The 18,400-nt window shown below is 45.9% G+C and overlaps 1 protein-coding gene across 9 annotated transcripts in view; it reads left to right on the plus strand.

Moving 5' to 3' along the window:
* The window catches only part of LETM2 (leucine zipper and EF-hand containing transmembrane protein 2), a 309,166-nt gene that overhangs the window by 105,241 nt on the left and 185,525 nt on the right, over window positions 1-18,400 (plus strand). For all 9 annotated transcript variants that reach the window (XM_086943645.1, XM_086943644.1, XM_086943646.1 and 6 more), the window contains one exon: window positions 4,185-4,641. In XM_086943645.1, coding sequence (XP_086799771.1) covers window positions 4,185-4,641 — 457 coding nt within the window. The remainder of the gene's footprint in view (window positions 1-4,184; window positions 4,642-18,400) is intronic.

Consider the following 18,400-nt stretch of genomic DNA (forward strand, 5'->3'; position numbering starts at 1 on the left):
CACTTCCTTTCAAGCTTTGTGAACTGCCAGAAGTAGCCTCAACAGCATGCCTGGACTTGGCCTCTTCCTATAGTCACCAGCAGCTAGTAGGGCGAGGCATGCTTTACTTAGATAGGTTCAAGTCAAGAATGGCAGCTTGCTGCTGTAGGGAGGAGTGGTGCAGTGGTAACAGGGAGCTTCTTTGCACAATAGTGACCAGCGGATAGTTCTGGGGGCACAAATGTAAGTTTAGTTTGTGGGAAGGTTTTCTTGCAAGCATGTCATATAGAAGTACAGTGTCATATTGATAATTACCACCACAGCAAAACAATTATAAACAGGTCAGAGAAAAAAGAAAGAAGGAGATAAGGGAAAAGGCCTGGAATTACTTGGAGCAAGTTGCGATCTCGGGCAGCAGCAGGGAGTTCTGGAGAGTCATAAACACCCCTTATTTCAAGGACTCCAAAGATCCCTCATTGGCCTCCCATATAGATGAGGAGGATTGGGTGTCTCACTTTGAAAGCATCTTTGGTCATAAAAACACCTTTCCCCCCACTTTCTGCTGACCCTGATGAAATTCCATCAGGTTGCCTGAAATTGTCACTAACAGCAGTTAGAAGAGGGTTGGAGTCTTGTCCGCCAGGGAAAGCCCCAGGCCCTGATAGGGTCCCTATAGATCTCTTTCAGCAGAATTATGACTTGAGGGGCCCCCTATTAACAAACTTCTTTAATTGAATAGCAGTTGAGGGCCCTGCACCATTGTGGAACCAGAGTGTAATTGTCCCCATCTATAAGAAAGGGGATAGGAGCTCCCCAAGGAACTGCCATCCCATCTCCCTTCTGGACACCACTGCAAAGCTTATGGGCTGGTTCTTATTAGCCAGATTGGAGAACTGGGCTGAAGAAAATAATATATTCATCGAAGTGCAATATGGGTTCCAGAAGGGAAAGGGGACGATGGACCAATGTCTTAACTTGTCACTCTGCATTGATAAATACACGAAAGCGAAAGGGGGGAGGATCTATATGGCATTTATGGACCTCTCTGCGGTCTTTGATTGTATCTCCCTCCAGAATCTCTGGCTTATGTTGGAAGAGATGGGGGTTGACTCACTGATAATCCGCTTCATCCGCCAGTTATATGCCAATGGCTCTTTCACTGTTCGGAATGGTGCAAATGGGGAACGTACATGCCCATTTAAAATTCAGAGGGTAGTAAGGCAGGGCTGTGTCCTCGCCCTGTTTCTTTTTTCTATCTATACTAACTGTGTGTAGGCTGCCCTGACTCGTGCCCCCTGGATATCCCTATCTTTCTTAATAGGCCCCTTTCGATACTGGTGTACGCAGATGATGCGGTCCTGATTGCCAGGACAGTGGTGGCCTTACAGTCTCTTATAACAGCATATGCCTCATTTATGGGCTCATTAGATCTTAGAGCAAATGAGGCAAAAACATTTATTGTCGTAGCAGGCGCCAGAAGAGGAGAAAATCACCCCCATTTCCAGTTGTCCTCAAAGAAACTCGAAGTGGTAGACTCCTTTTCCTACCCTGGGGGTTTTATTTGATAAGACCCACTCCTGGAAAATCCTGGTTGTGGGAAGAACTGCTATAGAAAGGAGTCTGCAGGCTAGTAAGGGCTTTGCAAAAAAGCTGGGTGCCAGCCCTTTGGACACAATTAAAAACATCTATTGTGCCAAAACAAAGGTAATAGCGACGTATGGGGCGAGAGTCTGGGGGATGGCAAACGTTGCCCATCTTCAGAGAATGGAAGACACCTTCTTTAAAAATCGGGTATCCTTACCCCAAATCACAATCAAAATATACTTGACACTTGGAATTGGGGTTACCTTACTTGCTTGATTCCATCAGACTGGCCCCAACCCTGCTTTGGCTTTCGTTTTGGCGCAGGTCCACGGTCAAAGTAATGTACTACATAATTGCTAGTTGCCTGAAGCTGGACCACTGCTACATGATTGGCTGGCTCAGCTATGTAGAGGCTGAACTGATCACAATTGGACAGGGTAATCTACTCAGTGACCCTTCCCAGTAGGTCTCGAAGAGGCAAATCACCAAGCTGTATCTTCAAAGGGCTAACTTCCTCAGGAGTAAACAAAATCACAAACAAAGGGCGTCAGTGGTATATGGTCTTCCTGGGTGATGGATTTCCATATCTCTTGTGTATCAACTTTGCTCACCATAGATTTATTCTACTGCGTTTTCGCCTGAATTACATCCCTCTGATGTTAGCCCACCCAGTGACGAAATGTAAACACTCAGACTTGCTCCCCCCGCCCCTGTGACAATTATTCTCCCCAATCGGATTTACACATGGTGTTTTTCTGCAAGTTTTATCATACTGAAAGAAAATGTTTTATCTTCCCGATTTTAAGGCATCACAATTTTGTACAATGTAGAGTGGCACTGTATTTTATAAAGGCACTTCATGACCCTTTTGTAAGCTTCTCTGTAGCTTGTTTTTTTATAGGCATGCATGAGAAGGAGGAAGAACTTGGGTCCTCTCAATCAAAACGCTGAAATAACTATAAAAATTGATTGTACTTAAATGTTGGGGGCCGTAGTCACCGGAATTGTTTAATGGGCACGGTTGCCCCATACATGATTTTAAATAATATTTTGTATTGGTAGAGCCTACTTGTGAAACCATTGTCTCTGAAATTATGTTAAATGTTTTAAATTGTGGTTTTATGTGGATCTTTTTATAATATTGTGCCATGATTTATTTGATGAATTGATGCTTTTATGATCTGTTTTTTACAAGAGATCGAATAAAGAGATTGACTATGACTATTAATTACCACCACCATCCTGCCTTTGCCCATGTACTATTTTAAGTCAATATTTCTTGGAGGGTAGCCACCAAAGGAAATAAAATGAGCCCTTTCATCGTGTACATTTTCCTGTGGTTATTGTGAGCAGTTAGAACTATCAGCAAACATTAAATGTTGTGTACATTTCTGTTAAGAATATTTATTGGAAACTTCGTTTAATGTTTTAGCTTGCAGGCTATATTTGTTAGCAATATTTGACAGCGTTTATGTTGACAGTGCGAGAAGTTAAGTTCCATCATTTGCAGTGGCCCCACACAAATCTTTATTCCAGGGGTCCCAACACCCAAGTGGGAGAGTTTGAGCTTGAAAAGTTTTAATATCATTGTTAAAATTTCGATTGTTGTGTGTTGCATTGCCTTTTTTTGTAGTACCAGAAATGCAAAGATTGTGTTGCACATTAGTTTTTGAAGCACAAATGATTTTATTGAGATTTGAAAAAACCTTTACACTCTCTTTCATGGTCTAGTAAAATATAGTACACTCTACACGTATATAATATTTTTTTAGACCGGTATGGTGACAAAATAGATAAGATCCTATGTGTAAGACCAACCATTAGGAGTTCTCATTAACACCCCACTTACTTTCCCATCCACAGATCTGTGACTTCACTAGCTGTACCAAAACTCCCTTTAAGCATCACCCAATACCCTTCCCTGCCCACTGTAAACTGTTGCCTGTAATTCTCTGAACCCTGACTCTCCTTAAGTCCTATTCAACAGATTCTGCACAGTCCACTGTAAAACATGATGCATACGGCATACCTTTGCAGTTAGGTTTGCACTAAGTCATATAGACAAGTTAAAAGCCATGCAACATTTTTAAATGATAATCCATTAGAAGATTTACCACTATTTAACTAAAATGAAAAGGATTGAAAACAACTTTAAAAAAAGTGTGCAGTGCATCTAACCCAGTGCTGTGGGACCTTACTGATAAGCGCACACACTTTCTTTTCAGAGCGCGTTCACCATCTATGTTGAGGTCTTTCAAACATACAGGTTTGCTTGCATTCTCAGCTGAATTGTGTAATAATTGCACATTTCTTGTAAAGCTATGTACAGTCTAAATACACCTCAAATATTCTGAATCTGTTCAAATTATAATAATTTCTTTCACTATAGAGTTCCCTAATACCTGCATTCTGTGTCCATTTTAGAAACATTATAGGGAGGTGAAGTAGATCATACGGATAGGCCTAATAATGATAGAGTAACTGGAAGCAATACGCTGCAGGTGATTCTTTTCATCCAGCTTTTGGTATTAATGAATTTACACTTAGTTCAATAAAAGAATACTTAGATTTGTTTATGCTGGTTCTTGTGTTTGTTCATTTATCTTGCTTCTGAATTTCAGAGGACCATGCATTCTCATGCAGAACAGTTGCTGCCAATCCTTCTCAGGTGTTCGACTGCTTCACGTTCCAAGTTACCATGCGAATAGGACCTTTGTAATGTACACAGACATCAACCAGCTTGTGCTGCCGGCATCCAGTCTCATCAGAGCTCTCCCCCACTCGTGGGCTAAATCGCAAGCTTTACACACTTCAACCGGTTTTCATCAAGACTCTCCCCCTGACAAAGCCCCACCAGATGCAAGTACTGTAAAGGATACAGCTAAAGCCAATGAATCATCCCAGCTCAGTGGCAAGGAAGCTGTTCCAGCAAAAAAAACTATACGTCAGAAAATTGTAGCTGAACTGAAACACTATTACAATGGATTCCGTTTGCTGTGGATTGATACCAAGATTGCTAGCAGAATGGTCTGGAGACTACTGCATGGGCAGGTGCTTACCAGGAGGGAACGTCGAAGGGTAAGACTGTCATTATGAATTATTCAAAGTATTTCTACATGATCGATGATCCTTCTGCAGTCTATGTGCGGCATTGAATAGCAAATTGGAAGTGTGTCAACAGAGGTGTGCCAAATAAAGAGGCTTTCTCAGGCATGTATTTTAACTTTTCAATATGATACATCTTTGATACACTTTAAAGCTTTTAGCCAACCTTCTTGGAAGAGGGCTTGTGGCCTGTGGTAATGGATTGCAGAAGGTGGATGGAAAGGAATAACCTAATTTATTTTGAGAGTTGCTGAAAACTGACATTAACACCTTCCATGCTGGTGACGGAACCACTCCGTCACGCTGTGCTGGTCACGGAGCGGTTCCGTCACGGCCCGCTTAGAGCGCCTACGCAGCGCTGATTTCACGCCTGCGCTAAGCGTTCCATTGAGCGGACGGGGCCGTGATGGAACCGCTCCGTCACCAACACAGCGCGCCCGAGGCTCGTGATGGACCGGTTCCGTCACGAGCATGGGAGCGCCGCGCGGCCCCCCTCCCCCCAGCGCTGCGGCGGATTTTCCGCCGCGGCCAAAGGGTTAAAAATGAAGAGATTGAAGACCCACAGATCTACCTAAGAGCAGACTTTGAAAGGATTCTTACATTCCTTAATCAATAGATATATTTACCTGCATGGCCTCACCTAAAAGGGCATTGAAAGAGACAGACCTGTCTGCTCCATTTCTGGTAGGACCTAGTCATAAGAGTTAGAGCCTTCCACGAGGTGCTAAAGGTTTGGCTGTAGGACTTGTCTAGCCTTTTGTGACTTGTACTGGTCTGTCAGTGTTCGGAACCTCGCACTAAGTTGCCTTGTTGGTTGCCTCCAATGATCCCTTGCTGTTAACTCAGCCTCAGTGGGGTTCACATTTGGTACATGTTCCAGTAGTGCAAGGAGCATAGAACACAGAAGAATGAATTGTTTTCTTCAAGAATTCTGGGCATGTGGCAGGTGGACACATTTTAAGGACCTTGTCCCTATGACTCTTGAGCTGCTGGCGCAGCAGAGAGGGAGTCTAGCCTTTTCTTTTTCTGTGCGCCATCTCTTCTGGTGACTTGCCAAAAACAACTGTGCCACCCTTTTCTAATAGACTTCTAACAGACATATGCTACCCATGCTCAGCATAGTCCTCTCAACACTTGTTCATGCATGGTCATATGTAGCTGGTGCCAACCCCGCCTTCTTTTTCAGAGATCATAACTCACCCAGTGTCGGGTATGTCTTAAACTTTCTTTCACTTTTCACGTTGGCTGATACTGATGATCTCTTTCTGTCCTATGAACCCTATAGTTTTTGTAAAGCCCGAGGTTACCCACGAGCAGTGTAGGGCCGGGAATGGGCTGACCAGGAATGGGTGGGGGGTGGGTTTGAAAAGGTTGGGGTGGGTTAGGTTTATAGTAGTTCTGTTAACTGAAACCTAATGCACGTTATTACACCGATAGTTGGATTGTACTGAGAATGCTCCTGAATTGATCAGCTGGGGTATGTCTACGATACACTGATTATTTTGATAAGTGGTATACTGAATTGTACATGCAACAATGATATGATTTTATGTACCCGATAGTCCAGAGACTGGGGGAAAGAATGAAAATGACTGTTTAATTTTTTCATAACTCTGTGTTTTACCATGCCAAATTTGCAGTCAACAGTAAAGTGTGTTAAAAAAAATAGATCTGTTTTTTCAACAACAGAACTTCCCCCATCAATGCGTTTGTAACCATAGAACTTGTTGTCTCAAGCCCTTGTCAGCACAGTCTTTTGGGATGGCGCATGTCACAAACTATTGTATGAAAGACACAACAGACTCATCAGTGTCTATTCCGAATTTTGTGGCATCTTTTACCCATAACAGCATGTAAATATGTGGAGCACCCCTAGCTTGGTACTCTTTGGTCCAAAAGGAGGATTAGTTTGGTTGTAGATTGAAGCCGTCAAAGTTCTCCTGGCGTCTTTAGATTGATGTCTTTTATGTTTTAGTTTGCTTCTCGCAGGAATTCAAGCAGATCATCCCATGCATATAACTGAGTGTTAGGAGCCAAATAGGTGCTCCTAGGTTTCTCAAATTGATTTTTTGCTTACCATGACAACAATACCAATATTCATTGGTGCCACTTTGTCACACAATCAAATTAATCAAGTTGTATTCCACGTTTTCACCTTTTCCTTGAACTTTGTTAACACATCCCCTTGCTCGGATATTTTGCAGATTCCTTGAAAATGTGGTTTACTACATAAGATTTGCCTGACAAGTCACTTTCAAACAAAAGGTGAAATATATATAGGGAATACACTGGCGAAATCTAGGATCCTCTGTGTATAATCTAGTTGATCTGTTCTCAGCTGCTGGTATCTGTCCAGGCCTGTCAATATACCTACCATACACTCCTGCGAGAAAGAGATGTGGATAACATTGAGCTTTTCTCCCAGACACTCAAGGGAGCACCTCTTGTTTCTTTCATTTGAAAGAGATCAATATCATCACCAATAACCCATTCAGAATACAGAGGGTGGATACTGTAGTGTTCATAATTTTTTTCTGATCGGGATCCATCCAGCTTTTCAATCTGATCTTTTGATGGCAATGTGTCACCCCCCGTATGTGTTATATCTTGAAGAGCATCTACATTTTTATAATAAATATTATTTGTACCAATTATAATGTTGCTTTCTTTTCTTTACTAACATGCACTAACTCCTTCCAAATTTTTTAAAACTCTTGATAGGGACACCTTTGACTAAAATAGTAAGGGCTTTTTCCAGATCTCTCTGCAACCCTACTATTTCAATATTATGCTTGAAATCAAATGGCAAGTACACAACTCTACCTTTAAGACCTTTTCAGGTCTCGCCTAGGCAGCGCTTGCGCTGTCTCTTTGAGACATGCTGTATTGTGGTATGGAATAGAAGCTCCACCCATCTTCTCAATTGGCTCTTCTTACTGTCCTTTCTAAATGGTTGCTTTTGATTCGTGAATAGACTTAGTAGTCCCTCCTTAACACCGCCTTGTCTGAATTTGTAACCTCCCATGTGGACTGGACCTGTTATGGTGTTGTTGCTCTGTGTGTTTTATTTACATTCTTTGAGCACTATTTCACTAATCAATTAATCCTAGCTACTGTTGGCAGCAGCGAGGCACACCTTCATCTTAAACAATGGGGCTGTGTCTTTCTTTTTTCTCGCGCGGGTAGCTAAACTATTTTTTCAATGTTATATACTTTTAGTGAGCAGTGCAGCACAAGCAGCATGCTGCACTGCTTACAAAAAATATAAAATATTGAAATAATAGGTTGGCAAGCCACGCCTTTCTTTTCATCCGCGCGGCTCACCAAACTGTATTTTCTCAATATTGTAAATTTTTCGTAAACAGCAAAGCATGCCACTTGTGCAGGACTGGTTACTAAAAACATATAATAATGACTAAATAGAGCAATCAGTTGCGCATTACTAAACGGTTGAGCTATTGGTGTTGCAATATTGCAACCCCAATAGCTCAAACTTTCAGTAATGTGAATCGTATTACAATCCAGATGCGTTATTTTCTCGCTTGAAGCGAGCTGCTGCCAGCAAGCCTGCTTTGCAGTGGTGTCCCTCTTGTCTCCATTGTGAGGCTAGTCTTGCCCTCCCTCCCTCCTGCTCTCGAGTGGTGCGAGGGGACTGCACTGTCTTTGTGCTCTTCGGCAGCGATTTTAGCTGCAAAGCACCGACTTGCCGCAGGAACAGCTTGCTGGTCCCTAGCAGAAGATGGCCGTAGAGAATTTGGAGGGCATTGAGGTGAGCCTTGACATCAGCTCAAACATACACGTTATGCTCTGCAGTTGGGCTTTGAAAGTGTCAGTGCCCCTTTCTGCATGATGCTCTACTTGCGCGACACAACTTCCTTAATTTGTCTGCTTTTTTATTTAATTTAAATTGTGACATTGTGTTACTGCGACAACCCGCCAGGTCTCGAGGGGCGGTGGCATGTAAACTGTCTGCTTTTGACTTGGTTCACTCGTCACCGAAAGGGAAGCGTTTTAAGTGTAGCATACGTTTTTTCTCATGTTGCACATTAAACAAGTTAAACTGCCCTCTTCATCAATAAGTTCTGCATTCACTCAATTTTCAATGAAATGCAGCGTTCTTTCCATACACACTAACAGGTATGAAAGTTAAGGTTGGATCTGCTTTGCAGTGTCTGGGCTCCCACCCATTATAGGATAAACTGCTGGTTATGACACTCATGAGTTTATACAAGCAGTGTACAATTTAAGGGAGCATTTATAGAGGGGTACTTGCAATGTGTTTTGTGATCCCCCCCCCCCAAAAAAAAAGACACAAGGAGATCAATTTTCTATTTGAATAGATCCAGCTCGTAGTAAAACGAGTTGCAAAGACTGCTTGGACATAAGGCAGGATGGATGAATACGTGCTTTTAATAACTCTTTCAAGCACCCCGGGCAGGAAAGGGTGAAGCAAGCACTTACAAATGTCCCGGCTGTCCAACATAAGAGGCCTTCCTTATAGCTCTAAACATGAGGTATTTTAATCCTGTATGCTGACCAGGCTTTGCGTTCCCTGATATGGCTTCTGGTGTTAATTTTGTAGGTCAGCACAGACAAAGCTTGATTAGCATTTGTAAAGAGATTTTTATCTTAGGTTTTACAATTTAGCTGCCTAAAGAGTGTTACAAAACAAAAGGGATTTTACTTTTGACATATAATTACCCTATCCTGCGCGAATACGTACTCATATACTGTTGTTAGTTTGGATTCATAAGAATAGAGCCTGCTTACATGTCTTTGCTAAGTGGCTTATTCAGAGACAAGCTCACGACATTTGCACATTTCAAGGATTTCTTGTTGGTGAAGAAAATGGTAATTTAGTGATATGCTCTAAGGGAAGTTCACGTTAATAACTTGTCTGTGAAAAATATACCTCTATTACATTTATTAATAATATATAAAAACAAATTAACACACCATAACGTTTAAAGATCAATCTAGCGATTTCTGTATAACCTACAACAAGAAAATAAAAATCTCTCCTTTAAAATGACATTCTCTTTCTGTCTTCAGTGCTCTGAAGATTCGCTTGATGTTAACTATCAGGGAGTAACTATTTCTCTCTCTTGATTGATTTTTCTTTTTATCCAGTGTATAAACAGACCTGTCTAAAACAGGGTACCTTATACACATACTGACATGTGTGTAAAAAGCTCTGACATCAACAATGGTGTATTCCGCGCTACATAAAACTTAAAAAATAAATATAATTTTTCACCACACTTTTCACTTCCTCTCCATTTGAGTGGATGGTCCTAGTGGTAATTTCTCAGTCTTAGTCCTCTAGCCAGTGCTGCTAGGTGCTTCTCTGGTCCCAGTGGTAATTCATCATTTTAAGTCCTGTAGACAGTGCTGCAGCTGAGTCTCTAGTCACAATGGTAATTCCCCATTCTTAATCCCCTAGGCAGTGCCGCTAGCTGTGTCTCTATTTCCTGTGGTAATTCCCTATTCTAATTCCTCCAGGCAGTGCTGAAGCTGTCTCTCTGGTCACAGTGGTAATAACTCATTTAAAGTTATCTAGACAGTGTTACAGCTGTGTCTCTGATCACAGTGGTAATTCCCCATTCTTAGTCCTTTAGCCAGTGCTGCTAGCTGCTTCTCTGGTCCTACTGGTAATTCGTCAGTCTTAGTCCTCTAGCCAGTGCTGCTAGCAGCTTCTCTGGTCCTAGTGGTAATTCCGGATTCTTTGTCCTCTAGGCAGTGCTGCAGCTATGCCTCTGGCCCCAGTGTTAATTCATCATTTTGAGTCCTCCAGCCAGTGCTGCTAGCTGCTTCTCTGCTCCCAGTGGTAATTCCTCATTTTATTTCCTCTAGACAGTGTTGCAGCTGTGTCTCTGATCATAGTTGTAATTCTCCATTCTTAGTCCTCTAGGCAGTCCCGCTAGCTGCGTCTCTGTTTCCAGTGGTAAGTTCCCATTCTTAGTCCCCTAGACAGTGCTGCAGGTGCTTGTCTGGCCTCAGTGGTAATTCCTCATTCTTAGTCCTCTACATAGTGTTTTTGATAGCTGCTTCTCTGGGTTCGTCAGTAACTCTTCTATTCTAAATCCTCTAGGCAGTGCTGAAGCTGTGTCTCTGATCACAGTGGTCATTTCTCATTCTAAGTTCTCTCGACAGTGCTACAGCTGCTTCTTTAGTACCAGTGGTAATTCCTCATTCTAAGTCCTCTAGGCAGTGCTGTAGCTGTGTCTATGTTCATGCATCCACTATACCAAACCAAAACACATATCTAAAGGACATTGCATCCACTATACCAAACCAAAACACATATCTAAAGGACATTGGACTGGACCTCTGGAGGAAGAGGACTGGAGAGACGCACTGATTTAAAAAAAATATATATCTTTATTGTATTTTATCTTTTTTTGGTACATCAGTCTACCAGCATCGATGCATATCACTTTGGCAACAATATCATTTGCTCCATAACACTATACAAATAAGTCAAAACATTCCCTTCACATTACTTCAGTATCGTTCATGTCTATGGTGTAAGGCTGCATCTACGTATACAAATCGCCTTGGGCTCCTATGGTCCGCACATTCTGTCATCTCCAGTGGAGGGCCAGAGTGAAGGTGTTTAGTACGCCTCTCCATGGCAGCAAGAGTAATGCGTAAGAACATCAATGCATACAGATAAATGCAGTTTACATTTGGATCCAACGTTTGAATTGCATCACATAACGTGCCATAAGGAAATAGATTAGTGTACATGCAAATGTCAAGTTCGATCACTAGATATTATTTTCTATAACAATTCAACCACATCCAACAATCGTAAATAATAAATCAAAACAAAAGAGACATCAAATAACCGAGAGCGTATGTATCAAGTATCTTAGTGTGCCATCTAGTTACAGACATGGCCAGACTAGTATGCGAGTATAGTGTGGGGGCTGCTACTTTTGTTTTCTATGCATTTGTATGGCTGTTGAGGTAACGCGTGGCAGGAGCTACTTCGGTGTGATGTTTTTAGGGATTGTGAGGTTCTTGCCCAGCCTAACAATTGCAGTTGGGGTGGCATGTAGAGAAAGCGCGGTATCGGCGGCTGGGTGGCTCATTAGGTGTCAGGTCCCGCTCGTTGCACAGGAGGAATCTGCAGCGTGGCATTAGAGCGGGTGAGAGTCTGAAGAAACGCACTGATGACACCCAAAACGGTTACCACTTCCACTAGGCTCTATCTGGTTCAACTGTATTATTTACATACTGCATACCTAAGGCCAAAATGCCTTCACAGTGCAGGGTTAAGACCAAATGCATCATGCACACGCTGCAACCAAGAACAAGCGGATTTCTTCCACATGGTATGGACCTGCCCTGACATCACACGCTACTGGAACTCAATAGAGAGCAAACTTACAGAGATTCTGGGCTGGGAGGTCCTGCACAGGCTGCTAACCATGCTCCTGGGAATCACAGACGGGTTGGACGGTTCCAGATCCGATCAATTATTTCTAAACACAGACCTGATGGTGGGCAAGAGGGATATTGCTGCTATCTGGCTAAATGCTGATTCACCTACTATAGCGAAATGGCGTAGAGGGGTAGACTGGTGCGCAGCACAGGAGAAACCTATGTAAGCGGCTAAAGGGTGCTTGGCAAAGTATCGCAAAGTATGGGGCAAATGGTTGGGATTACTGGACCGCTAGGGCGACAGCCCGACATAGTCTGCAGACTTTCCCACCCCACCTGATTTGGCAAGCAAATTTTAATCTATACCTATACCCAAAGAGATAAAAATCACACCATACAGTGTGGCCCACCAAACCTCCCATGGAGCTACACTTACTGGGATTGCTTGGGAAGAGGAGGGAGGTCGATGCCCCGGTATGTAGGCCATCAAGACCATATTTTTCTATGTTTTTGGGGCAACCCCTCGCTTGGAATACCGCCATCTCCGCGGCCATGCATTTGTCTAGCTCTCTACGCCACTTTCCCATTGTTTTTGGAGAAGTTCCCTTCCATAACTGTGCAGTATCCCGTTTAGCGATTGTAAGGGCGAGAAAGAGGAGGTGTTGCTTATATTGGTTCCTACCTATGTCTTCTGTGCTATGAAGCAGAAACAGTTGGGAATCGTGTGGAAGGTCCCAGGACAGCATCTCTTTAAGGCATGTCGATATCCTACGCCAGAAAAGTTGCAGTGCTGTGCAATTCCATACCGTGTAGAGAAGTGTCCCCTCCTCCCTGTTGCAGCGTAAGCACTGAGGGGATGCCACAACTCCCATCTTCCAGAGACGAAGACGTGTGTAATAGACGCGGTGAACATACCTAAACTGAACAAGACCGTATCTGGAGGCTACCGCTTTGCCCCGAGGACTAGATATCTCCTCTGCCTGGTCATCGTCCGTCAGGTCTGGGATGTCATCCTGCGACACCTCTTTTTGTTGTGTTGGAGTGTGTAGTCCGCGTCTGATATATCTGTCTTATTTTGTGTGCACCTAGATCGCCCATAAGAAGGCAGCCTTCTAGCTGACGGAATTCAGGGAGGTCGGTTAGGTTTGCAAGCGAGGGAGTCAAAGAATGGCATAATTGTAGGTACCTATAGAACTGGGTCTAATGGAGATAAAACTCCTCCTGTAGGCGCTGAAAGGACTTGAGGACGATGCCCCGCATAATGTCCCCCAGTGTGGGAATGCCAATCTGCTCCCACTGGTGGATCCCCTTCAGCATGGCCACCTGACGTAGATAATTATCTTTCCATAGGGGGGTTGCCTGCGTCAGCCGCATGTGCCATCCCATTCGCTGGACGGTATACCGAAATAATCTAATAGTCGTTCGGCTGGCGTGTGGCAAGAAGTTGAGATTCTGCGCACTATACAATAACCGTAGGAGGGGAGTCTCTTCCATGGCTGCATGTTCTAGTGCAAATGCCGGGTCTGTAGGTGAGTTACACCACCAGTCGTTAATGATTAAAAGATGAGCCGCCACGTAATAGGAGTATAAGTCAGGAGCAGCAATGCCTCCGCAGTAGGTGGATTATGCACTGGACTTTAGTGCCACTCTGTTCGCCCCTCCATACCCTAAAAAATGTATTATGTAAGGCGTTAATTTGCACGAACCACGATCGCGGTATATGGTAAGGGAAATTTTGAAGAAGGTAGAGTACGCTGGGGAGGGAGACCATTTTGAAAATGGCAAACCGTCCATATAGCGAGAGAGGTAGGGAAGACCAAATAGTAGTTTAGTCGCAAAGGTTAGCGAGGAGCGGATTTATGCTCATGCCCATTAAATCTTTGGACAGGGGGACACAAACACTACGAGATATTGGAAACCCTCCATGGCGTGTTTCAGCTGGGCTGTCCACGTGCTTCTGCCCTGATGGCCAGTCAAAGCCTCTGAGCACCAGATCCCTAAGAACCCATGCCACCAGAGGCTCCAATGCCAAGCAAAAAGGAGAGGGGACGGGGCACCCCTGGCGTGTGCCTCGACCAATAGAGAAGAAGGGAGAGCGATGGCCGGCAATGCGCACCAAGGCCATAGGCTCCGTATAGAGTAGGCGCACGTTCGCTAGGAAGCGTGGACCGAAGTTGGTCGCTTCTAAGAGTTGGAAAAGATATTCCCAGCTGAGAGAGTCGAAGGCCTTATCTATATCTGCCTGAGTAGAGCCGCGGGGCGACCCAGCTCAGGGGCCAGAGCCTTTGGCGTTGTGGACCCGAAGGATGTTATGTCAAGTGGCCAGATGCAGCATAAAGCCAGATTGTCCAGTAGGAACAAATCCTGTATGCAGGACCGCAAGCGATCCACAAGAACCCTCCCCAGTAGCTTGGATTCCAAATTGATAGTGCATGTACTAATTTAAGAAATTCTTTGTTCTCTTTCCAGCAGCTCTTTTCTCTTTCACCACTTTTTCTGCATTTTGCCCTTTTTGTTTTTCATAGTATTCTTGCCTCTGTTTCTTTCTTCTCTCAATTTTTGATGGCATTGTAACTGTCTGTATTTCACTAGAAATTGATGCCTGAAAAGAAAAAAAAGTACATGTACTTTTTAATTACATCCCAACAGATTACATATTTTAATTATATAACTACCATAAAGAGTTGCCTTCTTATACTATAGCTAACATTACTCTGTTCATTTTCATGTTTATGTCTTTGTCTCTGTCAGTGTATGCATTAGTCTCTCTCTGGGTATACTATACTACCATACCCGTTACTGTGTTCCTATGTATCTTCCCATGTTTAAAGGACTGCTTGTTTTGATTGGTGAGTAGGATGTGTCAGTACTTCACTACAAATAAAAGGGGAACATCCTTTACAACGCGGATGTTACACTGCAGTTCCCTTACGATGCAACTTTTACAACACAAGTTGTAACAACGAATTGCGCTGGGGGGCGTTCCAGGATAGTAAATAGTTTAATTTACTATCCAACTCCTTCCCTACTATCCACGGGGACTGGAGTTGGAATAGTAAATTAAACTATTCACTATCCAGCCCCCAACAACGCAAGTCGTGGTAACGACTTGCGTTGTAAAACATGCGTTGTAAAGTACTGCGATGTAAAACATCGCGTTGTAACGACATACATCCCAAATAAAAGGTTATGTAGGTATGTTTGCATATACCTCTCATACTCCTGCATAGATAAGTAAGTTCTCAGAATGTGAGTGAATGTATAACTCCCACTGTCACTCTGTGACTGGGTGAGAGAGAGGCTGTATGCTTTGGAAACATGTTTGTCAGTTGCATTATGGATGGTATCCTCTATGTAGTGCGTGGCATAAGGGTCTGCAAGTGCATGAGTAAGTTCCTAAAACTCAAAAGGACACCACAAAGCAGCGAGCTTTACAGCATACCTATAGTATATCTCAGAGGAGAGTTATGTTTTCTAAAACGTTGATATAGGACTTGCCAAACCGCTTTTACATGCGAAGTGAAGCTAGCAGTGAGAATGCACAGACAGAGTCTGCACTAGTATGCCTTACCCCTGTTTAAAGGGCTATTTGTGAGGGGCGTGGCCAAGATGGCGGGGTGAGCGGACGCTTCCTCCCGTAGCTCCTCCGGCCCGGCTCAGCTCGAGCCCCGTTTTCTGCTGCTCAGCGGGCGAGAGAAATGTGCCGGAGTTCCTGATGCACGCATTGATACCACTTTGGCTCTCATCGCCTCGGAGGAAGCACTTCGAAAGTCTGTTCAAAGATTGGAGCACGGAGGAGATCCTGAGGGGCGGAGCGAACTGCGGTGCTGTCCGGGCGCCTCGGCTGGGCCTGGTGCTGAAAGCAGACAATCCGGAGAGGATCGGACCCGCCGCGCTCCGGGGAATAACAGAATCCTCCGGCCGGCGTCTAGGTGGCCGATGTTTTGGTGGCACAGTCGACTTTGGATTTGTGTTGGCGCTTTGGCCCTCCGCTAGTGACAACGACACACGATGCGGTGCGGATCCCGGCCCGGAGGCGACGGCCGGCGGCCTCACCACGGGGGCCGGCCCATAGGGGCCCTTCGGTGGGGCTGTGGGACATTGGCTGTGGACATTCTTCGATCGCGGTATTCCGGGGGTCGCCAGTGGTCTTACCAGCCCGGGCCTCTTCCTGGCCCCGCCCTACCGCCATCTTGCCCCTGAAGAGCTGGCGTTGGTGGCCTCCGTCTGTGCCTCTGGCTGGCGGGCGCTTGCTCTCGCCTATACTACTGGTCTAACTCCCCGAGGGGCGAGCTGCGGAGAGACTCCTGCTTTGGCCCCCAGTCGCCACCCTGGCCGGGTGTCGCTGCAGGCTGTACCTGGGCCGGGCCGCCATTTTGTCGCTTGTGACGCAGCACTCCTGCTATCAGTGCGGTCTCCACATCTGGCGCCCACGGGCGACTGGACACCTCTGAGGCGGCCGGACTTGGGCCTTGACTACTACAGCGACCGCGATGTCTGGAAGAGGCGGCTCGAGGAAGGGGGACCGCACCCTGCCGGACATGCTTGGCAGGGCCCAGCAGTTGCGGGACAGAACACAACCGTCGCCGGGATCCTCCCGGGCCTCGGCAGATGTGGCTGGGGGCGAACCACCGGTCACGTGGTCCTTTATGGAGGAATTGTTTAGTTCCCTCAAGGAAGACTTCCAGACATTGAAGAAGGAAGTGGCCAGCGAAGTCCGCGAGGTCCGCAGAGAGGTGGAGGGCCTTGGCGAGCGAGTGGAGACTGTGGAGACGGCGGGCCAGCGCCGAGACGAAGAAATAGTCCATCTTCAGCAGGACGTTCTTCGCCTCCGGGAGCAATGTGTCGAGCTCCAGGCCCACTCCGAGGACCTCGAGAACAGGTCCAGACGGAACAACATCCGGTTGCGGGGCGTCCCGCCCGCCGACGAGGGGACCGATTTGGTGGCCTATCTGCAGGACTTGTTCCGTGTGATCTTGGGGGAAGATGTAGACTTCCCGGTCCGCATCGACAGAGCGCATAGAGTGGGCCGACAGCGCCAGTCATCGGCGCCCCCCCCAGACATTTTGGCGTTCTTGCCCGACTTTCCTTTGAAGGAACGCATCATGGCGGAGGCCCGAAAGAAGCAGCCTTTAACTTTCAGGGAGCGGCCTGTCGCACTCTATCAAGATCTGTCCGCCATTACGCTACAGAAGCGCAGGTCCTTCAGGATTGCCACTGACTTTCTGCGCGAGCACGAGACGCCCTACTCCTGGGGACACCCTTTCCGTCTGATTTTTAGATGGAACGGGGCGCTACACCAACTGCGCTCCCTTCAAGACATCTGTGGAGTGCTGGGACTCACGGCCACGGAGGAGGACGGGGCTACGCTGACATGGAGGCGCCCAGAGAGACGGAGCAGACGGAGATCGACGAGGAGGCAATCACCGGCGGCCGCGAGTCGCCCTGATTCTCCCACCATCAGGGCGGATATGGCGGATGCTCTGAGAACAGCAGCCAGAAAACTTGCCCGACTCCAATGGCGTGGCCATGACGGCCTGATTTCACTCCGGGGGGAGAGATTCTTAGCCTCTACGATGCTGAGTTGGGGCCGGGGGTTGGGAGGGGGAGGTTGGAGGTGAGTGGCTGAACGTCCACATTGCTGGATTCTACGGACTTGCTCGACCGGGCTTGACTGAGACAATGGGGTGTTTCCATTTGCTTTTGTTGGTGTTTCTGGCCAGTTGCCAGGAGTACGTATTGGGAGGGTGTAAGGGTTGTTTTGTTGTTGGGGGGGTCCCGTCCAATGTTGCTCATGCTCTTGCTCGGCCTGTCCTGGCCTTCCCCGCGCGCCCGCCCCATGCGCCCCGCCCGCTGATCCCTTGCTTGCTGCATAGCGCTTCTGCTCCCCGGATGGAATGCCGTCCTTAAAGGTAGTGACCCTTAATGTTAAGGGTCTGAATAACCCTGTGAAACGTAGAGCGATCCTATCCCTGTTGGAGGGGACGCAAGCGGATATATGCCTTCTGCAGGAGACCCATTTGCTGCCCAAGGATTGCCATAGGCTGCGCTCTGCCAAGTTCCCCACCCAGTTCTTCTCCTCAGCTGCGAACAAGACTGCGGGCGTAGCCATTCTTCTAGCTAGCTCCTTTAGAGGCGAGGTTCTGTATAAATATGCTGAGCAAAAGGGAAGGCTTCTTGCATATCGCATGCGACTTGGGGGAATAGCTTTTACGGTTGGCTCAGTTTATAGCCCGAATGATCACCAGGATCGCTTCCTGGATTCAGTGTTGGTGGATGTCACTGCCTCGCCTGATCGCCATGTTGTCCTGGGGGGAGATCTTAACTTAGGGGATGGGATGTG

Source organism: Lissotriton vulgaris, chromosome 11 (assembly GCF_964263255.1).
Source record: "Lissotriton vulgaris chromosome 11, aLisVul1.2, whole genome shotgun sequence".
Lineage (NCBI taxonomy): Eukaryota > Metazoa > Chordata > Amphibia > Caudata > Salamandridae > Lissotriton > Lissotriton vulgaris.